At 40.5% G+C, this 27,043-nt stretch overlaps 3 protein-coding genes across 4 annotated transcripts in view; 1 reads left to right on the plus strand and 2 right to left on the minus strand.

Moving 5' to 3' along the window:
* The window catches only part of LOC118322056, an 11,332-nt gene extending 11,134 nt beyond the window's left edge, over positions 1-198 (minus strand). The window contains exon 1 of the mRNA XM_035653637.1: positions 141-198. Within this exon, the coding sequence (XP_035509530.1) occupies positions 141-162 (22 nt within the window). The 5' untranslated portion in view covers positions 163-198. The remainder of the gene's footprint in view (positions 1-140) is intronic.
* A 2,827-nt stretch (positions 199-3,025) lies between these two features.
* On the minus strand, positions 3,026-4,080 carry uts2d (urotensin 2 domain containing). Its single transcript, XM_035653638.1, has 5 exons — positions 3,981-4,080; positions 3,661-3,765; positions 3,536-3,573; positions 3,184-3,274; positions 3,026-3,051 (listed from the first exon to the last, which is right to left on the minus strand). Exons 1-5 carry the CDS (start codon positions 4,078-4,080, stop codon positions 3,026-3,028), a joined length of 360 nt encoding a protein of 119 aa, XP_035509531.1.
* A 3,226-nt stretch (positions 4,081-7,306) lies between these two features.
* Positions 7,307-24,257, plus strand: ccdc50 (coiled-coil domain containing 50). 2 transcript variants are annotated; one of them, XM_035653528.1, is made up of 12 exons: positions 7,307-7,609; positions 10,994-11,056; positions 13,560-13,689; positions 15,815-15,905; positions 17,039-17,141; positions 19,674-20,540; positions 21,239-21,414; positions 22,191-22,235; positions 22,609-22,755; positions 22,909-22,991; positions 23,109-23,218; positions 23,970-24,257. In XM_035653528.1, exons 1-12 carry the CDS (start codon positions 7,555-7,557, stop codon positions 23,987-23,989), a joined length of 1,890 nt encoding a protein of 629 aa, XP_035509421.1. In that variant the 5' UTR covers positions 7,307-7,554; the 3' UTR covers positions 23,990-24,257. The 2 variants fall into 2 exon arrangements, with proteins under 2 accessions (XP_035509421.1, XP_035509422.1); XM_035653529.1 differs by having other exon boundaries at positions 21,239-21,393.
* Positions 24,258-27,043: the final 2,786 nt, after the last annotated feature.

Consider the following 27,043-nt stretch of genomic DNA (forward strand, 5'->3'; position numbering starts at 1 on the left):
CTGAATTCAATTCTTATTAGACATACTAATTCTCAAACAATTAATATAAATAAAATAAAAAGTCTTTCTCTTAAATAACAGTACAAAGATTAAACCTGATTTAGGGATAAAAACCAAAACAAGTTAAATATTCTACCGACCTCTGAAGTAAGAATCCATCATTGTCCGTTTGACGTTATGATCATGTTGCTGTGCTCTGTGCTGGTCTTCTTTCTAGGGCAGTATTGAAGAGCTGGTCTCCTTGTCTATCAAGTGACCCTGCCCTCTGCTCCACCAAAATGCCCGCCCAAAAGTCATTCATCCCACTGACAGTCCTTCATGTTGCCCAACCATTGAACATTACTACCCATCTCACCTACCATTGGAAATATATGACAATATTTGACCTTTATGATGACCTATTTCACTAAACCCATTTAGTGAACTTATTTTACTGAACATCTTTATGGTGGAAATTCTACATTAATATTGGACTGTAATGGTAATCGTAGTATTTGTTTTTTTGTGTTTTTAGGAACTGTTAACGCTGCACCAAGAGGGGATCTTTGAGTTGCCTTTTACATAGTTTCATCAGTGTTACTGTTATGTGCTATGGGGTTTTTTTTCTGAAGTTGTAAAGCATATTGTATGCAACTTTTGTCCACACAAGAACTATTCTTGACACAATAGTGCATGTTTTACTATATGAGTGACACACAGGATGTTGGTTCATTTCCTGTGGACTTATCTTGACAGGATGGTACGACCCCACTCTACAATTTGTGGACTGAACTGAAACAGATAACATCCATTTCTGTATGAAGTCAGTTGATGAGTTGTTGTAAATGTTTTGTGTCAGATGTCTGTAGTGTGACAGAGCAGAGGAATAATTGTGGTAACTTTTCTGCTGATTACAATGTAAGAAATAAAATGAGTAAAACTATCACTTTGTTTCAGATATGAATAGATTTGACAGCTAGCACTTTTTTAATGTGTCACCCCTGCATATTGTGTGTGTGTGTATGACAGAGAGACAAAGAAAGTGTTCTGGTAGAATTTATGATTAATTGGTGAGTCACACAGTTAAACTGAGACACAGTCAGTGATGTCAGCTTAGACCTCCTTGAATTTAGGGGCAAAATAATTATGTCAAAAAGGAAATTAAATTGTCAACTTGGCACACATTTAAGTAAATTGCAATTGATTGCTAATGTCATATTTTTCTCTTTAAAGGTATAGTGTGCAACATGAGTCATTTTTATCTTCAGAGGCTGCTATGTTGAACCGCTATTTTTCTACAGGGTTTTTCATGAGTGTCGCAGCCACTGTAGTTTCTCCAACATGCTTGTATTCAAGCGGTATTCAAGTTGGTTGTAATCTGCAGCTAACAGATAGATGCCACTAAATCCTACACACTGCTCCTTTAAAGTCATCCGAGAGCTGATAATGTTGGCGCTAACCAAAACATAAAAAACCAAGGTAAAACAAGGATACAAGAAAATGTAATTGTCATTTAACAATGCAGGGTTGTATAATACAAATTAGGTTGTTGTTCCCTTCATGCTACTCTTAAAAACAAAACTATATATATGTATATATATATTTAAAGTAAATTTGATTAAGTACTATTTTATGAGATGGAGTGCTGAGGATGAATTGAGCAGCCTGTGGGAAGAAGCTGTTCTTAAATCTGGTGGTGCAGCAGCAGAAACAGAGAGCAGAGATTAATTGTCCGTAACTTTTTCATATGACATAGTAATTATCTGATGTAGAATTTTACATTAAAATAATTTTATATTGTAGGTATTTTTTAAATTATATCTTACTGGCTATTATTTTGAAACATACAATCTAATAATTTATGTATGCCTACATGTAATATAACCACCATAGTCAGCAGTCAGTTGCAGTATGAAACTTTCCTTTTAATATTAAATTAAATGTTGGACATTTACTCACTGATCAAAATAGTCTGCCTCCTTACACAGAAGAATGTGTTATGTATGTGGTATACTGTGGATATTTATGTATGGTGTAACGCCCATGTTGTGTGCATGTGGATATTTTTGAGTGCAAGTATATTACTATGCTCTAAAAACATCACTGCAAAGACTCACTGCCTCATAGAAAAAGTATTGGTTTTGATGCTGCTGTGAATGCAGCTCAGCGTCACATTCAGCCTGGTTTCCCTGAAACCTCCTGTGTTCATCGTGCCCTCTGTTTGATTCAGATCAGAACAGTTCTCCCATTATTTTGACTAAGCCTGTGACTCAGCCTTGTAACCCTCCAAAAAATCCAGTCATATTATCCTCACTGTAGAGTAATTCACCCGTCACCGCAGCTGTGCACCATTCCCACATTCCTTCACTTAGACGCTTAATTTCACTGTTTAAAATATTTGATATTTGAAGTAAATAAAGAACAAAAGCAGGTATGAGGGTTAAGACCGATATCTTTGTCAGTAATATTGTGTCTTTTTAAAATGAGAAGTAATGTAAAAGCAATGTTATTTTCAAACCTTAAAAAAGTCCATTCAGTGTCATCTTCAATTTCCCTTTTTCCCTTAAGATTTAAAAAGAACAAAAAAAACAAAAAGTACAGATTCACATTATAATTTTATTTATTTAGTAAAATGAACAGATGTGATGTTGGGCAGTGGTACAAAAAAATTGTTGTGCCCAATTCTGCCACAAGAGAGCGACATAAACACAAGCAGCAGGCAAATAAAATCCATGCTAAAATAAAGATAAAAAGAATATTAATATGTCTTTGCAGTCAAGTACATTTTGTCATATCTGACCCTCAAGTATTCCCAGTGAGTAGCTGATTATTTACAGATTAAAGATATAAAGCCACAGTCCTTAAAACTCTAATGAGAGCACCTCGGTGCAGTGGAAATGAAACATTTATTGATGACTTTGATTATGGTACAACTCTATATTGCTGCTGATAAATACAGTGTGATTATGTTACTGGTGTTTTGAGTCTTAAGGCTATGTTGGGCTTTGCAGCAAGATTTCACAGTGGTACTCCTCTTGTATCCGTGTCAGACACAGTACTTCCAGAAGCAAGCTGCAGATCAAAGGAGATAAAGACTTGTAGAATGATATCTTGCATGCAGCATATTAGGACTGCAAATGATATTTTTTACAACAAAAATTCATTTGTACGATACACATTAATCAAAATACTGAATTAACTTACGTTCTCCCCTCTTCCTAGTTATGGATTTGCCTTCTGCCAAATTGGCTGTGATCTCCCTTTCTAGCTCCAGGTCGTCCCTGAGCGCCCGCAGCTACAAGCAGAGATCAGAGTGATTAAACACAGCGAGACATGACTTCGTATTAATACACCATCTATTCTGGAGGTAGTGTAACAGTTTTTCATTCAGAGCCACCTGTCAACGTAATTGATTCACACTTTTGGGGGAAAACAGAAACAAGACGCACACATTCGATTTATATAACACAACACTGTAGTAGATCTTGATAGATTTTGTTGCCTAATCCACATTTTTTCAAAAGTTGCTTCAAGGTGAATGTGTAAATATCCTTACCTCCTCTAATTCAGCTAATTTATTGGCCAGCTCAAGACCTGCAGATAAGAAAATCAGTCATCATCACAGCAAGAATACATCTATGTTATTTAAATTAGTTTCACTATTTTATTCTCATCTCTCACCTAGAGGATCATCCTTTTCAACAGGAACTAAGCTCTTGTGTAGTAACAGAGCTAGAATCTTGCCCTGGGGATCCGTGTCTTCTTTTGGATTAAAAACATGGTTTCCTGCATATACAAAGCAAATTTTAAAAAAATGCAACTTTAAGCACCATAAGTATCACAAAACATGATGTCACATCCATCCCATTTCATAGTCAGGCATCATCTCTTAACCTGTTGCATTTTAGCCATTAAACCGGCGATGGCACCAATTTAAGGGGTGCAGTATTTGCATGCGGCATCAGAAGCATTTTCATTTTATAAAGACATAAAACACTTACCAGGGTTGAATAGGCTCCTTCCCTCTACATTCAACACTCCCTGCAGTAGTAACAAACCCAGGAGTCCTAAGCAGTAGTTCACAACTGTAACCCTATCCATAGTACTCATTGTATTGTCCCAAACTAATGCCACACTGTGAGACCTCCCTCAAGCAAGGCCAGCAATCCACTGCCTTGGGTCCATCCAGTCAATATATTTATCCTTTCAGGGGCCAGGAGGAGGGGCCACTCAGCCCCTTGCGTACTAAATCAATAGCTAGTCATCGTGGGTTTCGTCAATGGACCACAATTTCACGTGGACCATGGACCGTCTAAGTGAAATACGGTGATCTGACGCTCTAGGCGAGGCCAGTAACCCTACATCACTCTGACATGGGCAAATCAAACAGAGAGAGGAAGTTATCAATCAGCCTGTTGGTTATGAGAGACCAGAATCAGATGTTCTTGGCACTAGCAAGTATTTTTCTTTTACATTAATTGATTCTTTAAATAGATGTGGGTGTGCGTTAGTCTGGGGAAGGAGGGGGCAAGTAAATTGATTCAGTCTGTGCAAGTGCATCATAGCCGGAGATGAGCTCCTCAATCTTGGCTTCGGGACTGATTCGGAGCTGAAAGAACATCCATCACTGCGGCCAATCCCACTACTCAACACCTCCTAAGTCATTGTGGTCTATTTTGTGCATCAAGGGAATCACATCTCATGTCTCTGCCAGAGGAGCAGCCATTGTGCTTATGCAGCTTTAGGGAAATGAGCTGGTTGGCATTTACTGAACCTGGCTGGTGAGGGTCTCATAAAAGGGCTGCATTGCACCCCTTCAGACTTGACTTAGGAGCCTGTTGACGTCTGGTGTCTTGCAACCAATAATGTTTCACAAATCCATCTCTTTAGTCTTTGGCTTTTTAGTACAAAGCAGCTCAAGGGCCTAATAAAACTAGAAACTTGAAACAACCTGAAAGCATCTAGAGAGTCTGTCGGGGGGGATCGAATTACCAATTTGTATAAAGTCAAATTGAATGTGTTGATGAGGTACCTGAAAGATTATGTCACAAATACAAACTAGACTTAACTAGAGAGGAAAATAATGGAGCAGGTATTTTCTTATTGTTCATATGAAGTAGATGTCAGCTGCATGCACCAAGGCCTTACTTTTTTTTCTGAATTATACAGTAATATGGTTCAAATCTTTTGCAAACAACTGAACCAGTTTTGAATTTCTATTAACGTGTGTGATGTTTGAGCTGAAGCCATGCAGTCATCGATCCCCTTTTGCTCCCAACCAGTCCACTGCATCACTAATGAATAAGGTCAGGGCCACGTTGACCTCGTAATATGTCGCTAAAAAATAAACAGTAAGACAAAGTATGTAGGCGTCTATTAATGGTGTTATTGATTGGCCATTAAATGGACCACTACTACCAGTTATTTATAATTGGTGTATGCATTCACTAAAGGAAATTAATTGGAAACAGGCTGCTGCAAGTGTGGCAAACACCTGCAAGTTCATATGCTGAACACTAGAGGGAGCAATCACATTAACATAATCAGAATACCGGCTGCTGTCAGATCACATGACACGTGTGTGTGTGTGTGTTTGTGTAACTGAGAGCGAGTGAAAAAGAGAGAACCAGAGCACACACAGAAAGCTTGTAACTCACTGTTACTTATAAATGTATGTCATACTCATTTAAACAAACGACTGTGTAGTCAGTCTGCTTTGTCTTGTTGTTTTTTAGCGCACATATCGTCCACATTCAGTGCTCGAGGTGTCGTGTTCTTTTTTTTTTGAGAAAGGACATTAAAACTAGAGTTTTCCTCAACTTCTTTTATTTGAGAGAATAAGTAAATAACACAGCTGTGGGTCTGGTCTGCTTCATCTAAAGGACAAAAGGTGCGCTTGCTTCAGTGTGTGCACCATTTCTATATTGATTCTTTGATTTGATTGAGTGAGTGATTAAAGCTCAGTGTGTTGTTTATATCAGGGAGACTGTTCAGAAACCCTGCGGACAATGGTCATGAAGATAAACAGGAAGGATTTGTAATCGTGTCAGCAGATTATCTCTTTGTACAGTGTTCGTTAGGTTTTCACCACACCCAGTATAAAAAAACATTTTCACATATGTTTTGTTGAACAAAAATGTCACAAGGCATCAATATTCATTAGGATCATGGATTTGGCCAGAGGAGGTCGTGGTGAAGACTTATTGTAGCTGCAGCTGCAGATGTCTCCAGTCACTGGACCCTGCGGAGGGAGCTGCGTCAAGTCAGACAGATGGAGCTGGAGTTATACCGGAAGTGTGACAATGTGGTCTTCAAAATTAAACCGAAAGTTGTGGCTGCTGATTGGCTTCTATTAGTATCTTTGTATTTTATGGTAATATAATAAATGTTGTTGCAGCTATTGTGTGACCTGTGAATTATTATTGTACACATTAGTGATTTTGGATGTTGTGTTTTAACAAACTACAGCAGTGTGTGCATTGTTGTCAACCCCCAGAAGAATGTAATCTAATATCCAATCAAAAAACATTTTAAAAAATCAAGCTTCACTTATTACACTATATCTCACAACTTTCTTCAGCAGTTGTAACTTGTTCTGGTGTCTTATGACGTACGTACATCAATCATTTCAACAATGTTGAAATGCTACCTTGTAAAATGTTAAATGAAAAGCCCTAAAAACACATTTTGTCAGTAAGGTTCTTACTATGATGGGCTCCTGTGAACAAACTATTTTCTGTATAATAAATGTATAAGGTTCTGGGTAAACATGATTTTAATTTTTTTTTTAAATATTTTCCATTTGGAAGTGTTGACAAGCAAAGAATACAGTGAGCATCTACTTTGATTAGTACCCCCCCAACCCCCCCATGTACTGCAAACAAGTATCCACCTACCCACCCCCCACCTGAACAACAGGTACACACAACAAAAAAATATATATTAACATTATTATTTAGCCATTCCCAGTGTCATTATGCATACAAGGTAAATACAACATAGTTACATAATATGTAATAATATCTATCTATCTATCTATCTAATAGGCACATACATTGTTAACATTTGAAGTGGCACATGGAGAGAAACAGAGAATTAAAGCTTTTCCTTATCCGGGCTTTGCTATGAATACAAATTGAACATTATGGCAAAATTAGTTCAGGACAGACAGAATGTATTCATTTGAATGCCACCTTTAGATATTTCTATTCAGCCACAATAACGTAATGTTTGAGTCCTTGAGTCTTTTATTTTGACATTTCTGAGCGGAAGTCGTTCGGTAAGGTGGTCTGCCTTGGCGGGGCTGGTCGTGGGGAGGATCAGGGAGGGAGGGACGCTCGTAGAAACCGTGACACGCCAGCTTCAGCAGAGTATCTGCCAGGCAATTACAGCAGAGACGTATCGAGGGAGGGTGGCTACCAAAACTAATCAAAAGGGCCGTCCAGCACCTGAACCATCAATCGGCTTTATGAGCAAAGGCGATCAATCAACCCGCGGTTAACCTTCGGAAGAAACGCGGAAGTGTAATTCAACGTCAACGCTTGTGTTTTTTTTTGACTTATTATCGGTGACAACATGGCTGAATGTAACGTTAGCATCGACAAGAAAAAACTACCTGGAGTGAAAGAGGGTAATGTCCATAAACATATTCGCCGGCTCTATGTGAAGCTAGCTGTGTGGCTGGGTGGCTAATGTTAACCGAGTGAACACAGGTGTTCAACAACCGCGGGTGTTATGGGTGTTAGCACAGCTTGCTAGTTGATGCTAGCACCAGTAGACTTAAAAAGGCTGGAGTCAGTTAGCCAGCACTGAGTACACTTCTTCACCTAGAGAAGGTTTTGTATCCCAATGTGTTTCCATTCAAGGTTAGAGGCGAAACGTGATTTTTAGCACCGAGAAAAGAGGGTGGCACACCGTGTCCCCCCTTCATATTCCTCACAGTGTTTGTTTTTCTGATCATGGTTCAATGCTTTGTGGGCAGAGGGACATATACTCCTAATGGATGTACACAATCTGGCACGACAGCAGTGTGGGTAAATACAGTGCAGCAGTCAGGGAACTTGTATTCATTGGTGTGATCACATGTTTGCCTGCTGTAAAGTATGTAGTTCAACCAGAGCTCTGAGTGTAAGATGCATTTGTTTTTGTGATGAAAGCAGCGTGCACAGTGGACTGAAAGACACCTTTGGCCTCTTCCTTTTTGATTTTCACATCTGACGTATCCAGTTGCACTTGTGGTTGTAAAATCTGTTACTGCTTTGAAACATTATCCTCAAAGACTCTGTGTGACCAGCAAGAAACCACCACCACCACCACCAAGCCCCCCTACCACATAACTTTTATACACACTCAAAACGTGGTCTACTACAGTTACTGGCTTGAAGGTACAGAAAGCAGGTGGCGAGTGTGGCTTTTACACTGGGGCAGCTTTTTGAATGGGATGCTGTGCTGGTGGGAAGGAGTGGACCCGTCCTGTTGGTGGGAAGCAGCTGCTCAGCAGGATGCTTGTTATTCTGGTCAGAGAGAGAAGGGACGTGCATTGCCACTGCTTGGCTAGTCTGCAGAGGGAGGGAAAGACAGAGAAAGCTGCTGGAAAAGTTTCAGCCTCATCCCCCATGTGTTTGGAAGACAGTAAATATTGTGAGCTGTCTAGTAGTACAGTAACTCTCAAAGGAACTGAGCTTGTGTCTCATGATGTCACTTTAGGTTGATTTTCTATTTCCAGCCCAAAGCCATCAAATGAACCAGAGCTTGCAGCTGTTATTCTTTTGTCACTTGTTGCTTGGTGGTGGTTTGATCTAGATCTAGTTAGATACTCGCATCTTGGAAGCTTTTAAAAGCTACTGTTACACAAACCTAAATCGTTAAAGTAGTTAAAACCACTCTTGTACACAGTTATACCAGCCAGAGATAATCTCAGGTTTCTTGGCTAAGAAGATTAAGCATATGGTTGTGAAATGTTAATCAAATCCCATACTGCTCTGAGACACTAAGGGGGGCTTTGTGGAGGTCTCGCCCTCTTCTCCACAGCATCTGTTTAAACCCAACCATTCACCCAGTAACTCGCATCTAATACAACCAGACAATCTGGACCACGTCAGTGATTTGAGTCCCAGGCGTCTTTGTGCTCGTCAATACTTTTGGCAAATAATTGTTTTCACCAGGTATTTTAATGCTACAAAACACATAGTCATAGACTGTTGCTGGTTATTAATTTTTTATGTGGATGAATCTTTGCGAGAGCAGTGTGAGGTTATTGAGTGTGGCTCGCATGTGTAATGAAAGCTGGGAGGAGGAGAGCTTTAAATACAAGATTAGTGTCAAAGTAAGGATTGATATGACAGAATAATATATAATATATGATGTATGATATGAATCAACTTTCATCTTAAAACAAGTGTAGAGTACAAGAGTATGTAAAAGAAATACTCTGAGTAAGTTAAATTATTCTTTATTTTGGTCCTCACTGAGCAGAGTGGCGTATGGCTTTTTGCAAGATGAAATCATTGATTCATTTTTTTCCTTCTATATTTAATGCAACGATGTTTACACAAGTTTTGCAGCTGAAAAAAGTTTCCTGCTGCGGTATTTCAAGATACATGCTAAACTGAGGGTAGTTAAATCCATGCCGACTGAACCGTAGACGCTATAAGGTACACACATCCTATGCTACACACATCCATAATTAGCTGAGGCTGTGAGAAAGGTCTTAGTTTCTACTGTTTCCTACACAGGAGATTGTCAGCATTTGAAGGCTGGTGGATCCCGAATATACGAAGGAAGAAAAGCACATTTGGTGATGGTATCAGGGTTTTTTTAATGAGGAAATGTCCCCTCCCACAGCAGTTTGCACAATTGTTTCCAGAATGCACAGCATTTTGGCCGTATCTCTGCTTTTGAAACCATAAATGGAAAGTCTGCTGTCAACATTTTGTGAAGATGTCCATGTAAGATGGAAAACAAACCGTAAAATAGATTTTTTTTTTTTTCCCCCAGGGAAATCTTGCTTGCTTAAAAATTGTGATCATACTCTGTATGCAGATAATTGAGGTCATGATTTTAGCCATGCGCGCAGTATCAGTCCTGTCAAAAACTCAGTTACAGTTAATGTGACTCACTAGTAAATGGATTTGTTCAAAAGATCATATTTTCAGATTTCACGCTGTCTGACAATTTAGGTTAGAGCTTTGATAAGATAATTTTACTCACTCGCTACATCAGCATTTGGGATTTATCACCAGATTTAAACAAATATAAATACATTTATCTCTAATCTTTGCAAATTGCACAAATTCTTAGGGAGGCAGGATTCAAACCACAGCTCTTCAGTATTTTAACTACTTCTCACTTAAGGTCACACATCTCAAGTCTCAAAAGTCTCAAAATCTCCCACATGTTTTATTTAGTTTTTACAGTCTGAGTGCAAATGGTGGTTCCTCATTCACAGTTTCACTTCATGTCTTACGGACAAAAAAAATCACCAAACCGCAAGCCAGGTGGCCCGACTCTTTATCACACTCAAACTGTTTGGGGCTGGTTTTTAATTTGTTGAATATGTAAATGTGCAGTTTTTAAATGTGTCATATCCTGTAAATAAGCTGGGCATGAAGTGTTAAACAGAATTGATCCAGTAGTCACTCGGCTCACAAGGCAAACCTGTACGTCACACATAAAAATGAGTTTAGTAGTAGAGCCACTGAAATAAATTCACAAATTACAATCGAAATTGAATTGCTGACGCCCGTTTGATTATGTGCTTGTGTGTTCTGGTTAACCCATTTGACCTGGCTACCTGTGGGCCAGCTTTCGCATATTTGTTCTATTTGTGTAGGCTGATGCGCCGGATGTTAAGCATCTGAAACTGTAATTGTCAGATTTAGATCTAACAACTCAACTGCCTCTGTGACTTGTACCAGCTAACAGCAAGAGTTTCATCAGCCGTAGTTGAAACTATAATGATCTATCTGTGTTCTTTTTCAGTTTCAGACTTTCTTTTTTTGTTTTTTTTTTTCAGTGTGCCGAGACTTTGCTGTGCTGGAGGATCACTGCCTGGCTTACAACCTCCAGGAACAAGAAAGTAAGAAACTACAAATTGGCTATGGTTTTTGAGTTGCCTCCCTTCCCCACCCAAGAGACTAATAACTCCTACTTACTTCAAACAAGAGACATCTGCCGCTTTTCGGTTTTCAAGCTCGGCTGCTTTAGATGGGTTCGTCCCGTTCATATACAAAGGTCCCATTTCCTTTTCCCAGACAGTCTGTTTAAACACTTATGTCATTTATTCTTGTAATGTTTTCTGCATCAGGCCCATTACATCACTGTGGACTGTTTTTTGTCAAGCTGCCCTGCTGCATTCCTACAGTAGGTCACTTAATGTTTACTTCGCAAAAGAACGAACTATGAAAGATGTTTTCAGAGAGTAGCAAGGACTCCACCACACTCCTCTTGTCCCTTCTAGAAAACAGAGTAAACTGCAGCGTCAGTGGCTGCAGCTGGATTAAGCCGACATAAACCCTACTTCAGCCACACGGTTAGCAGTGTGAATGATGCGGGAAGCCACAACAATACTGTGTCAGGGCAGGGCTGTGACAGACTACAGTGGACTGGTGCATGTGATTAGATCAGATCACATTAATTCGTGTCTGACTCAGGCGAGGGATCATGTGTTTTTTTTGTTCGCTATGTGTTTGTCCCTGCATGCCTTGTTAGATTTGCTGGTGCTTTTATGTGAGCTCATTCGTCTGTAATTACCCGGCATCGTTTTCACATTCTTCAGTTAGGTGCATTCAGACAAATTGTTGAAATGTCATTGTTAAAAGCTTTAACGTTTCTAGTAGAAATACGTCTGGCCCCTCATTGGAGGTTCTGCCATATTCTGCTGAGTTAGAAAGGACATTTTCTTCCAGGAGGCACTGACAAACACAGCCAGACATAACAAGGCCTTCCTTTAATCAGACACAAATGAATATCTGAAGGTGGCTAATGGCCACCACAACTCATCATATCCTGCACATGCACTCATTCATTCAGAAATGACAGGAACCAACAAAAACAGGCTACTGCTTTCAGATTGTGCAGGAAATTGTTTAGATCTCTGTGGTTAGCTTTTGTTTCGAAGGGATGGATGCATTTAGAATGTAGACAGTGGAAACATAACCGCTTTTACTTCTTCAGACAATAGTTTGTTTTTCTGTTTCCATAAATATGTCACTCTATATCACCATAAAAGGGTAAATTATGCAACAATTCTTGCAAGAAAGAAGGCCCGATGTTATTCAGCCATACCGTAAGAGCAGATTCGGCTCTTTTTTTAGCTGTGATTAATTTGGTTTTGGCTGTCGTGTCCTTGCGTTGTCATTAACCCTTTTAGAGCCTCAGTGATCTATAGCCAAGGCTCATCTCCCGTTGTCGCCACACTAACTGAGCTGGTTTGTTTCACCTTTGACCCCAAGGGTCATTGAGGAGAAGCAGTGTCCCTTTTTTTTTTTTCCTGGATCACAACAGATGGCCCTCCCAGATCGGCTTCTTGGCACATTGACTTCAAGTTGAAGTGGAGTTACAGCTGGCTTTTATTTCCATTCAAAATGTTGAGCATGCAGAACACTGAAACATCCAAATGTCGCATGGAAAACATTTCTTTATGGCTGTGTCAGCTCTTGGCGTCTTTGTTTCTGGAATGTGTTTTCTCTGTTTCAGTGTACAGATCCCTGCTACGTCTAAGGTTCAGATAGTCTAGCTTTCTCACCCCAATGCCCCTTTTTTCTGAATGACGGGAGACCTCTTCAAGGTTGAGTTTGTTGAATGAACGAATGTCACAATGTCCGGTCATGTTTTTTGTTTTGTTTTTTCATTCTTTTTTTTTTTCCTGCCTGGAAAGATGAATCAATGAAAAATGTGGCAGTGGATAAATGATAGCCATACCTTGGGTTGTGACATCAGTTTTGCCGTTTTGTACGGTGTCATACACTTAAACAATTGATCAGTGTCATCTAAAAAAATCAATGTCAACCCCTTGACTTTTTATCAAGTTGCCACAGCTGTGACTCAGTTTCCTCTTTCAATTCCACGAGGTCAGAAAGCAAAAAACTTTATGGGGCCTCTCACGGGTAAATTGCCAAACGTAATTTGGTCCTTTTGACATGAAAGCTGGGAACAGATTGATAGACAGGTGAAACAGAGCTTAAGGAGTGAGTGATGCTCTCCATGCTTACCAAGTGCCGAGAGTGCGTCAGCAAGCAGGATTTATTATCTGTTATGGCTCACAACGTGCCATCACACAACCTTGGAGCGGCACCTCAGCTGTGAACATTCATTTCTCAGTGACTAAGAGCGCTCTCTGTTTATTACCAGAGACTGAAGCGTCTGTGTCCTCGATGTTAATAGTGTTCTCTGCAGACCATCCAAACAATACTACTACTCCTCAGAAGTGGAACACATCAAGAAAGTGTCGATCTGTAATTAAACCCCTCGGTGCTCAGCTGCTCATCATTCTTCTAATTCATCGCTAGTGCAGTAGTTGACCTACTCTGGTTTGTGTGTACACACTTTTAAGAGCAGTGCTTATGTGTTTGTGTCTACAGTTGAGAGCCACTTGGCGTCCAACGTCAATAAGAGCCGTCTGGTGCAGAAGGACCTGCAGGTGGCCAAGAAGCTGCAGGAGGAGGAGGATAAGAGGGCCAAAGTCCAGAGCCAAAAACAGCACGTTGACCTGTGGGTGTCTCTAACAAACCGACAGACACACACACACATCATTTATACATGTCTATATCAAAGCGAAATTCCACTGGGAGAAATGGGCAGTAAAACCATACACGCAAAAATTGTAATGCAACCTATAATGAGGAGCAATTCTTTATATTCTTATTTCTTATTCATATTTAATGATACATTTCATTTAATTGAAAGCTATGGCCCCTCAAAGAACACAAGAAGTAATAACTTAATATAATAATATTATAATAATAGCTGTGTACAGTATTTGTTGCTTTGTTGGTAGCCTCTGTTTCAGATGAGTGTAATTACTCCCAAAACCTAAGACGGATTTATACAAGGTGATCCAACACTCCTGCCACAGATGACTCCAAATTGATTTAGTGTAGGTTTAACCCTAATGCCGTAAATTAAGGTCATGTCTTGCTTTTATTAGCCGAAATAAGCTTGTGAATGCTCTTTCATTCAGTGTCTGCTAGAGATCAATGATGAAAAGATTTCGTATTGTTTGCTAGTTTTCTGATTACTGAAGAGGAGGAGATTACGGAGTCCCGCATTCACATACATGAGATGTAATTGACTTTACATTTCTACACTGACTTTGGGATGAAGAGCAACTATTGCTGTGTGGCGAAGGTAAAGGCTTTGTTAGATCACCAAATATACTAGCTTTAAAACCGCTCTGAAGAAGAGAAGAGAATGAGGCCTGTCTTCAGTTTGATAGATGTTGTCTTCACTAACAGCAACTGCTACCAGCATCATAAACATGGAGGAGAAAACACAAGCAGACCATTCAGTTCTTGTGGTCTCTGTGTGGTATCTCCATAGCCCTGATATATAATTATATTTTTTTAAGGGCTTTGGGTCAGCTCCAGCCTCACGTCCAAAGCTATGCAGCTTCCCCACAAAGTGGGCAGTGACAACTCCTAAACATAGATGCGTGTGCTTGTTCAGTCCAGACTAGGAGCTGCAACATAAGCCCCCCTCTCTGCTCCGAAATCTTTATTAAAATAAAACTGCTGACTCACAGTTTAATGACCGTTTCAAACACACACAGAGCCAGAAAGCTCCAGTAGTGGGATTGCACCCCCAGGGAGAGACCAGATGCTCCACCATCTATGCAGGCAGGCCAGTGCCGCTTGTCATGCTGGGAGCTCACACTGCCATCCACCCTGTGTTGCCAATGCCACTTCATATACACCCACTCTGAAACATTTGACTAAACACGCACGCACACACACACACACACAGGGGAGTGCAGTGTCATTTGTTTCTTAGTACATACCTATCAAGGCACTCTAAGGCCCGATAGTTTATTTACCTTTGACAGCTTAAGTCCTCCTTAGCTGTCAGCTGCTCAGGTCAAATGCAGTTACAGTGCAAGGTAGGTACACTGATGCTGTGTCTTCTTAAGTAAAGAATTACACTCATGTGTGTCTACACACACAAACAAAAAAAAATGATCTTTGCATACCAGCCCTCCAGACAGATGGTGTTGTTGTCAAAACCATGCCGTTTAAAGACGTGAGTGAGCCAAAGTGAGCTGTTGAGATCGACATCACAACAGGCAAAAATATTCCTGCTCCTGCCTGAAGTGCACACATTCCCACTCTCAACATGTTAGATAATAACTTCACTGCCTTGTGTTTCTCTGGTGTAACGTGATACAGTATAATAGAGTGTTTTCATTTTCCTTTTCTAAGTCTGCAATATTAATCCAGTGTGGCTTAAGGCTGGAATACTTCATGGCAAGTTGGGGTAAAAGGTATCGAGGAGAATTGGAAAAACAAAGTATTGAGGGTCAGAAGAAATCCAACAGAAACATCAGGAGGAAGTGCTCAAAACGGAAGACATTGAAGTATTTAACAAATATGTATGAGACATACATATGTAGAAATAACAAAAACATTTTTCGCCTCTAAACACTGGTCTGACACTGTCTTAGCCATCATCATCATCCACATCCTTACTAATATGATTACAAACATTACTGATTAAAAATTGCTAGAGATTTTGTCACAATCCTGGAGCTATTAACTGTTGTATATCTGTAATTCATGTTTTAATGTTCTCCAAACCTCTCCACATATATACATGGACACACATCAACCTGTGTGGACCTCAGTGAGCGCCAAGATAATGAGATCGCCCAGGAGATTCAGGAAGAACTGGTCCGACAGGCAGAACAACAGCGACAGCAGGAAGAGAAGGATGCAGTAAGACACACACACACACAACCACACACACACACACACCACACACAGCACACACACACACACACACACACACCACAGAGAGACACACACAGAGAGACACACACAGAGAGACACACACAGAGGACACACACAACACAGACATTTTCTGCCCATTCAGCGTATGGTCAGGTTACATCGACCGTCAATGACTTGGAGTTTCTAAGTATCAGTGTACTTAATGGGTGGGTCATTCCACTAGAGTGATCAACAATCATGTTTGTGCTTTCCCATTGTACACGGAATGACAGCCATAGTGACCTGACCTGTATTTTCTTTATTTAAATATATAATGTAATCACAATGTTTCTTGGCAATTAAGCAAAGAGCCAGAGATTTAGTATACTGATGCTGCATGCTACAGTAATGAAGGATGTTCGTAAATTCCTGATATTGTTTGATAATGACTTCAAATATCAGTATCTGTGGTTTGCCCCGCAAAGGCCAATGTTTGCCCCGCAAGGGCAATGGATTTGCCCCTAAGAGGTTAAATTCCTAGTAGATCTTTCAAAATAATCTCAAGAGTCACTGATTATTTCTTCTTTATCTTAAAGTGTAAACTACACCCCTTCAATTCTGCTAGTTAACTTCCTCAACTCCAGCAAATTTAAATAATGCATCCGAGAGCTGCAAAGGACAGTGACTTTGAGGGTGTGGCGCTCGACACGACCACAGCCTTTCACAGACTTCCACTCAAAGCGGCCAACTCTGTCAGCATTGCCTTGCAAAGTTCAAAAGTGATTTAAAAAAATACGGGCATGGTCTGTAGCCAAGTTCAACCCAACAAAATGCCAACTTTAGTAAAAGAATATTTACACCAGCATTGATGGGTTTCATCGCAGTACAGTAATATTATTTAAGGGAATGATGGATCTTCTTGCTCTGTAGTTCTATAAAGAAAAATGCTCAGGGCACTAAAGCTTGTTTGAAACATCAGAGAACAATGCATCTCACCACTGTAATCTAATATGTTTAAAACTACACTGGCTGGCAGAAGAAAATAAAAGTGACATATTTGTTACATATTGGCCCAAACAGAGAGACTTTTTCATATTTGTGTGGGATGACATGTTTACTGTGGTCTTGTTTATTTGTAGGCCATAGCTCGTAAGCTGCAGGAGAAGGAGATGAAAGAGGAAAGGAGGAGACAGAAGCAGCTGGAAGCAAACTTTGAGGAGGAGTACTTTGAGGATCACGGAGGTGGGGAGAGCACCACTGTTCATGTTAATATCTAGCTGTCTTCTGTTTGTGTATCTCTCTCTCTGTTGTATTGAGTGTATGAGTGTATGAGTGTATGAGTGTATGAGTGTGAGTGTGAGGACATGAGAGAAGGGTATGCTTCCTCTTCTGTGGACTGGGATTTTCTTACCAGCTCTAGATGTGTGAGGGTGTGCTTTTGATGCTGCACAGCACTGGAGATTGTTGCTGACACAAGGCAAAGATTTTGGAATGTTTTTCTAAGCCCATAATTAACCTTGAAGGGAGGCTTACATGTTCCTACAGAGAAATAATTTGTCATTTCACTCCCATTCAAGAGCAAACACCACTGTAAATGGGTTTAACAGTGCTCCAGTATTGAAGATATAGCTCAAACATGCTCTAATATTAGTGTTTACCTCAGATGTTAAATGAATCTCCAGTTAGTGGGTAATGAAGGCATTGAGGAAAAACAAGTGAAGCCACATACCTACGTAAAACCTCTTTGTTCAGAAACCTGTTTTGTTATGCTTTTGTAACATACTGTTGAGCTCCATCAGTGTCACATATTGGAATCGGTCCTTTCAAGCACACCACGCATCACCATACTGCATGATTCATCCCACTGGAGGTCTGTTCATTTTCTACTGAAACAGAAACTCATTTGAATCTTCATTTGGCTTGTTTGTGAACGGTTGCCACATGTCAAGTAAACTGTGCAGAAGATTCACCTCAAGATCAGGGTCAATCCTGCATTCTGCGTCATGCTGGCTCAATAGCATGGTGACATATAGTAAAGGGATATCAGTTTGTCGGCATGAGAAATGTTGCTGCTGCTGAAATGTATCATCTATCTCATAGTAATGTGGCCAAGTCTGAATGAAAATAATTATTTTGTGTGTAACACAAAACAATCCTCTTCCTCTGCTTTGTTTGTTCCCAGCACCTTTTTATATCCTCTGAAATTCACATATATTACAGAGACACAATACTATTTACTTTCACAGCCAAGGTTATTATTGTCTGCTTACAAGAGGAGTTTTAGGTTACTCCTATGTAAGCTGTTTCACTTAACGTATGTTAAGTGAAACAGCTGATGCAAAACAGCACAGAGGGACGGGGACAATTGTGAACAGAAGAGCTGCTGTGGAGGCAGTGTTTAGAGAATACAATGTCTATACTTTAACACAAACGGGACTAAGTATCTTTAGCTGACAGTCTACCTGTCCTGTTGTGTCTGTATGGATCATCAGCTGTCCCAGTGCATAACCTCTTTCTAAAGATGTCTCACATGGCAGGCAGTCGGGATGAACCTACAGTTCATCCATGGCAACTGTGCCACTCTGCCCTGCTCTCTTTATACTAGAATATTTGTGCCACTGCCAGGTTCACTATGTTTGCAGTGTTGCCTCGCAAGTCACATAACCACTCACCTACTGTCCCTGCTGACTGTGTGTGTGTGCATACAACTGTGGCAGTGTGAATGTACACAAAGTAGAACAAAGATTGAGTACCTTTGTTTACCCTGCAGCTATCGCTGTAAGGGACTGCTTTCCCAGTGAGTAACCAGATATGTGTGTCGCTGTGCACAAAGGTGTTTAGTTTTTTAAAGTGAAACTGTCATCTTGTGCTTATACGTGGATATTCGTAGAGTGTTGTTTTATATACTTTTTTATACATCTGTACACACACACAGCTTTTTGTATGCTCTCATTGCTTTTCATCAGGTCATGTAATTGGCCGCACCTCTCAGGAAATGAGAGGCTGCTGGCTGTGTTTGTCTTAATCCAGTGGATTACAGTTGCACACGAGCCAGCGTGGGGGCAGAATCTGTCTCCGCTTGACGGATAAACGCCTGTCAGAATGTGAGAGAGTGTAGGAAAGATGGGAACATGTATTTAAAAGTGAGATGGGGCAGAAGAAAGCGAACCCTTAAAATAGCCCAATCACTCTGAGCAGGTACCAGGTAAACTGTCTGTGTACCTGCCCCCTTTTTCAAAAGTTTAGACATTAAGCAGCCGGTTAGATGACTGAATTCCATTGAGCTGACTCTGCACAGAGGGCCGGCCTCTGCTGTGTGTTTCCTCAATGTGCTTTACAACTCATTTGTTTTCATTCAAACAGTCACAGGCCAACTCCCAGCAGGACTGTTCTTAGAGAACATGTTGTTCTCATTCTCACGTTCAATTCCATTTGATTCAATCATCTAACAAGACACAGTATTATACACTATACCGGCTGTTCTATATTCATATTACCATCTCAAAACATTTGTTGGGACCTCATTTTAATTTCCCCACAGTAATGAGCACATCTTTGGACATATTGGGTGCAACTAACACCGACACTTTACATCTGTCTTTTGACCATCATTCTAGGTTAGGTGCTGCCTAACTAGGTGCTTACTAACCACCTTAGCTTATGTATTTCCTGTGTCATTTTTCACGTTTCCATGTTCTCATCAACCATCATCTTCATCATTCTCTCCATGCTGCCCTCCTTCCACCCTCACTCCTTCATCTCTGCCCTGTTCAGCTGCAAGAAGACCCCTTGACTTGGACAAACACACCCGTCACAAATCGACGTCCCCAGGTCGATATGATGCATATGCTCCAGTGAGCTCACATCGTGATAACTCCCCAGATTATAGCTCAATAGAGCCCAAAAGGAGCAGGTACCCAAAACAGGACCCAGTAGCACCCCACAGTCGCTCCAGATACCCCGAGCATTACCTAGTGGCAGAAGGAGGGCCAAGTAGACATGCAGACCCATACCCAGAGCACCTGCTGCCCTCCAGAGGGAAACACGGGGACAGGTACCCAGTTTATGAACCCACAGAGACTGGCAGAGCCAGGGGTCCAGAGACAGAGAATGCAGAGAAAGTGGTGAGGAGGAAGGAGAGACCAGCCAGACCACCTCCCCCACAGAGTCCTGTAGATAGAGATAAGGCCAGGGAAAGACAAAGGGACAGGCAGCATGAAAGGGAAAGTCACATGGGAAAAGACCAGAGGAGAGACGGGGAGCACGACCCCAGGAAGGTGAGAGCAGGAGGAAGAGACAGGGAAAGATCCAGAGATAGAGGACAGAGCGGGGACAGACACAGACAGAAAGACAGAGATAGACAACGAGCGAGAACCAGGAGCAGGGAGAGAGGACTTGAAGGGGAGCCAGGGCACAGCAGGGACTGGCCAAGGGAGGGCAGGGCGTCTTGGGGGGAGGAAGGGGATGATGGTGAGAGGGAGAGGAGGGCCAGGGGCCGGCAGCGTGTCCACTCAGGCCCCGAAGAGGTGTTTGAGGAGTTCAGGAGCGACGAAGGGAGAGGGAACATCAAAGAGTTCTCACCCGACAAGGGGAAGGTCCCCGGCAGGGAACGCAGTCATACTCACCCCAACGAAGAGACAGGTACCACCCTGAGCCCCCCTCTGGGTGCTGCGGGGGTGTTTGTGTGGTGTGCTGGAGCTGCTTTTTTAGCTGTGGCAATCTCAGGTGGTGGGTTGATCTAACATTGCAATCACTAATGAAGACTTTAATTTTCTCTGTTCTCATGAGGACGATGATCATTTTACAGTAATTACTGATGACTGATGTGATTCTGATGGTTTGTTGTGCTGTGGGGTTCGCTCATTCTTGCCTTGCCTGTTACACTGAGAGTGAAATGTGTGCTGTGATTTTGTTGTAGAATAGCTTCATGGATTTTGATGATGTTAGAATGTGGCATTCACAAGGGGCTGCAGGTCTTGTGCGCTGGTTGTATTATGTTATCCTGAAGCTGTGGAAGGGATTAAACAAAACACAGTGATAAACACCAGTGGCAATGCACTGCAGCCCTTTTAGGTGCCTTGTGGCTTTAATCCAGATATGATTTTCTTTGTTCTAGTGCTGAAACAATTAGTCTATTACTCAAAAATGATTTAGCTAATTTTAATCTTTCATTTTGCTTATTATGAAGATGCCAAAAGAAATCAGACAAAAAAAGCAATCAATTTGAATACAAAGCCCTGGGCTCCGGGAAATTGTTGTGAAACGCAAAATAATTGAAACCCGAAAATGATCATTGGTTGCGGCCCTAATCTGTTACTATAATGTGCCGACATCCGCAGGTCGTATTGTGCACAAAGGGAGTGGAACAGTAGTAGTAGCAGAAACCGAGTACGGGCTGAGGGAAGCCACTAAGGGGCTGACCAAGCTCGATCTCCGTGAGCTGGAGCTGAAGGACATGGAGGTGGCCAGGAGACTGCAAGAGGAGGAAATCAAAGTGAGGGAGCACACCAGAGAAGTATTAGTTTTTATTAATTTCTGCAAATAAAAGGTGAACATTTTAATGTGCATGCTTAAAATCAAATCAAACTGTTTAATATGTGAAGACATTTTATGATAAAAGTTTTATGCATTTAACAACTCTTCCTCCATTAAGCTGCTGTGTTCTGCTGAGAGATGAAAACAAGAAAAGTGCTACTGTGCATGTTAAAAGTGCAGGCAGTAATGAATACTGTAAGCCAAGACCAACCTCAAGCACTTAAACTTGGTATTATTGAAGGCTACAAAGAGCAACAGCTCTGAATACTAACACCCAGCTTCTGGATGGTGCTCGAATGTGTCAAGTCAGATATACAAAGTCAGATATTCAGCTTATAATAAATCCGATATCAAAAGTCTTGACAGTAGGCTTATAAAAAGTACAGTGTCAGTTCTTCGCACCATTGGACTTGTATAGAATTAGGTTTTTGGTGGTAATAACATGAGGCTTTATTTTAAGAAAACAGTGTATAAGGGTTAGTGCGAGTACGTGTGAAGTCTACTTTTCATTTGGCATGCTTCAAAGAACATTCGCTACAGCTTCATCTGTAGCGAATGCTGTATGATAGAAGCACTGAAATAACACAGTGTGATAAAGCAATATACGTCTCTGCTGTTAATGCCCTGAAGTCTGTATGTCCCAAAAAAACATACTGAAAGGCCTCAATCTCAGCCATTTCCTATGTTATATAATGTTGGAACAATGTGTTCCACTCTGGGGGAAAATATGACTTTTTGATTGTTTTCTGGTTTCAGGCAAGCAAGATGCATGTGCGCGCAGCCCAAGTGGCACAGGATGAGGTGAGTGGGCATGAAGTCTGGAAACTTTTTTTTATGCTGTCTGTCCTCTTTTTATATCCTTTCATTTCCTGAGCTCATCCAATTGAATCAGCTTTATCGTCATTTAACCATGAGTATATAAAGCCATGTCTAAACCATATTCTTGACCAAGATTATGTAAGAAGTTATAAACTACTGTACCAGTGACATTTTACTGATTTAATGTTCTTAAAAACCTATATAGCTATGAACAGGGTGTTTTCAGAATATGACAGTTTCAGCACACTGGGGATATACTGTATATTACACAAATTTGTATTTACATGAAACACAATGGAGATGTTGCCCTTTTTTTTCTTTTGATGTGGATGTGTCTGATGTCTTGCCCTGGCAGGAAATCGCCCGACTGCTCATGGAACAAGAGAAAAAGGAGTACAGGAAGAATCGTGAACGGGAGAATGAGAGAGAGCGGGAGAAAGAGAAGGAGCGAGAGAAGGAGAGGGTGGCAATGGAAAGGAGGCGGCAAGAGGGAGACTACAGGGTAATTTTCCGCAACCGTACAAATTTTAAAATGTGTGCTTCGGGGTGAAATATTTTTGCAGCCTATGACTTTATTGTGTGTGTGTGTGTGTATTTCCACTGTGGTGGTACTAGAACCGTAATTATAAGAACCATAATTTTTCTTGGTTTCCAGCCAAATTCAGAGGAAGTTGTCCGGCCCAGAACACGAGATGAGTATGAATACCAGAGGCAGAGGAACCACAACAAGCCTGCCAGGTACAAGACTCTGCAAGACTAACTCTTCAGACCAAATATTTCTAGTCAGTCAAGAAGTAGAAACCTCAGAAATGTCTTTTCTTTAATTTTCTTTCTGTTTTTCTCCAACTGTCTCAGACCTCCTCAGCCTCGTGCACACGACTATGAGAATGTGAATCCTGGCTACGGCTACTCGGACCACCCTGTTCCTCCCCGCGCCCCCACCCGACCTGAGGCTGCTTACAAAGGTATGAAGTCTATGTGACAGAGTGGCTGTATTTATTATACTTAAACCTAAAGTACTATCTAATAAGAAGGATGCATAAATGACAATAAATTGCATATAGTTAACATTGCTGCTTACTATTTTTCTTTAGCTTGTCCGATTTTTAGTCTTTGGGACAGTTTTTATAGCTCTGTGCATCCAGACTGTCCTGACTGCACATATTTTGGAGCAGAAGTGTTGATTTTGAATTAGCAAAAGCTAGAAACCTGCAAATAAATGTCCTCAGCTCACGTTCCCTTTCTATTATGTATCAGTCCCAAAAAATAATTGACATTACTATCTAGTATTTGGAGGTTTGTGTTAAAATGAAAATCCCCATTGGGTAGACTGTCTTTGAGAAAAGACCGGGGCACACAGGAGGTTATATATATTTTTTATATATATAATATTTATTCTTATTCTTCAGTTGACAGTTGAGGAATGACAGGAAATTAGGGGGAAGAGAGAGAGACAGGGAACAAACCAAAGATGGTTGTGGCTGATGGCCTTAACCCCCAGGCCACCAGGGAAGTGATGTATTATATCAAAGCAGAGACAGTTCTTGTTTCACATAACTAGGAGAGTGGTAAGCATAATCAGCAGAAACAAATTCCAGATCTTAAAGAAGGAAAAAGTGAAAGCCCAAAAACACCACAACTACAATACAACTTAAATTACAATGTGATGTGTCAAGCTGCTGATGGATCTGTGACGGTCTCTTCCATCTTTTCCAGGTGCCTATTACAAGCGGTGACTCAGGCTCTCTACTATGTCCAGACATGCTGTCAGTCCTTCTTTGTCCTCTTTTTTTTAATTTATCTTTTTGTTTTCAACCATTCGCACTCTGTTGACCAAAATCCTTGGGACAATCTGATGAGTTGGCAATGGGATTTTTTTTTTTTAATACCCTCCAAAGTTGGCCCCAGAGTGAAGGAAGTGGGTCTGTGAGTGCTGGAACCACACTCATATTTTCCTTCTTTTTTTTTTTTTTTTTATTTGTAAATTGTATTATTTTAACTGACTCGACATCAAGACAAGCCAAAATATCAGCCTTTTTGACATAAACTCCCCTGATTCTTAGCTGTTAAAATCGAGGAACCGGCTCCTCGACCGCCGTCGTCGTCATGTGCTGATGTTCATCTGTGGACCGTGTCATCACAGGGGCTCAAGGCCTCCGCTGGATATAACCATGCAATCTCAAATTTCCTCATGACTCTACATGGGATGTGCCTGTCTGCTCCAACATGGCTGCTACAGTGTCTTAGATACCAACATGGCAGCTGCTTTGTACACCCATGCTGCAGTTCTGTTCTCTCTACACAGGCCCGACCCATGTGCCACACAGTGTATGACTCTGGAGGGTTACATCTCTGTTGCTGTATTCAAACTAAACAGAAATAAGCCTTTATCAAGATGCTGGTAGTTTTGGCTTTGACATGTTTACCACCTTGTTCCACTGCAGAGGAGGTGGAGCTTTGTGATGATCCATGGACATTTAATTGGCTGTAGGCTGTGTCTTGTTCTGCTTGTGAGGGGCACTTTTTAACGCCATCACCCTTAAACTGAAAGCGGATGGATGATACTCACTGTTTCTATGTGCATGCTTACTGAAAGTGTACAACTGTGTACATGCATTTCAGCTCTATATCAAATTATGTCTCCCTCCTTTATTGTCAGAAAGGGCTAAAGCCACAAAAAGCCAATAATCTTCTCTTTGTGAATGAATAAAATATGCGTTGGCTCATGTATTACTGTACAAAATATCACTTTTCTGCAAATATTTCATATCAGCTCATCATTTACAAACCAAAACTGGCCCATAAAAGAACCAGTACCTAAATGAAATGCATGTACATTGCTTGTCTGTGTTTATGCTTGTGCTTACTGCACAGACGATGTGCGATTGAATATTTGTTCTTTATATTTAAATGTAAATATCTGATTTTCTTTTCTTGTTTTTTTTTTATTATTATTATTTAGTCGTTCTACCAAATCATGTTCCCCATTGTGGATAATACAAGATTCTCTTTTAAGTCCCTTTATCTTGTTTCCCACTAGTTATCTTTGTTCAAAAAGGGAGCCTTACATTTTATTTTTATACAATATTTTGCTGGTCCAGATTGTTCCCATAGTTTCCATTCCCTCTAGCTGTCCTGCCGTCCCTTCCAGTCCTCTTCTCTTTGTCTCAAACTCAAAGGCAGATATCCCTTCCTGCCTGCAGAAAAGGCAACAGTCCCACAATAGAAGTCGGGATTGAGGGAAACCAGTCACAGGAACTGCCTGAAATGTTGACCTACAATATATATCACTGCTTAAAGGGACCTATTTTAGTGTTTTTACTGCTCCAGGATCCGTTAATTTCTGTTCATATTGAATGATGAAGGACGATAAGGAAAATGAAAAGCACATTCAATCTTTTGAGTTTACTGAAATGTTTGTGGTGGCCACAGAAGTGATTCACTCCAGTGAACATTTAGTGCTGCTTCAAGGTTTTCATTTTGTAATAAATGTTGCTGAAATTAAAAATCAGCTTCCAAAATGCTTCCCTCCCTGTTAAAAGAAAATGAGCAGTTTTCTTTACCCAAGTGTGACATGTTTGTATCGCTGAGGACAAATATGCAGGTGTTATTGAATCATATGTGCTAATTGCTGTTGACAGAATGAAATTTGTGCCATTTGTAATTTTTTCAGGGACTTAAAAATGGGAAAAGCTTAGAGTAGTGGTTGTAGTTGAGCTACCACACCCACCATGGTGGGACTCGTAATTTATTCTTTGGTGAGAGCACCATCTTGTGGACATGTTGAAAAGAAAGTGTACAAAATTGACCTGATCAGGATGCGTTTTTATGTATTTGTGGATGTTGTGCATCAGACATTACTTTGGAATCAAGTGCTGTCTACATCAAACATTGTTACATTTTTTTAATTTTCTTTAATTCAGGGCTTGTATGCAATCTACCAATCATGAATCAACACATACTGTATGTGTTGGCATTTGCTGTAACAGAATCATTTTTTAAAGTAAAAGGAATCAACAAGTTGCTTTTACTTATAGCATCTCAAAATGTAATAAACTGTATCAGCGTTTCCACTGTTGATGAATACGACTCATTCATTAAGTCACACAGTTAGGCCACATAAACACGAGGCGGCTCAGTGCGTTGGAGTACAACCAGTGAAACAGAGAGGCCCAGGTCCCAGATAACATTTTAATAAAAAATACCTTATGGTTTCTAAAGTAATTAGTAAAGTCACTTTTTTACCATTCTGCCACTGTCAGAAATGTCACCATATACCTGTAGTACAGGTTTTAAGCTTCCCAAAAAAGAAAAACTGCCTTTTCAGCTCCAAACTCGCCCTCTAGCAACTGACCTGCTTAACTTTTGGCCCTGAGGACAATCTGCATAGCAAAAGCAACAAAGAGCATTTAGATTTTTAAATTGTGGTGGTGTTGGCTGACTCCCAGTTTCATGTCACATTTGTTCTGAATGTTACGTAATGTGTCACTCACCTGTTGGACAAAGTTAACTCAGAAATACCAAATGAAAGGGAACTGAGTTTGAAGAAACCTGTTTGAAGTATGTGTAGATCTCCAGCTGTTTGCTCATATAAATGATTCAAGCTAAATTACATGACATTATGACAATACAATGCTGTGCAAGCATTATTTTTCCCCCACGTTTATTTTTGTTTTAACAGATACACAAGCATATATTCCCTGAAATCATAAACTGATATGTAACATTTGTCCCTAGATGGGATTTTATTTTAAAAGAAAAACAACATACAAATACTTCAATGCAGTGCT

This window comes from Morone saxatilis, unplaced genomic scaffold (genome assembly GCF_004916995.1).
Source record: "Morone saxatilis isolate NCDOM2014 unplaced genomic scaffold, NCSU_SB_2.0 Contig12, whole genome shotgun sequence".
In the NCBI taxonomy this organism is placed as follows: Eukaryota; Metazoa; Chordata; class Actinopteri; family Moronidae; genus Morone; species Morone saxatilis.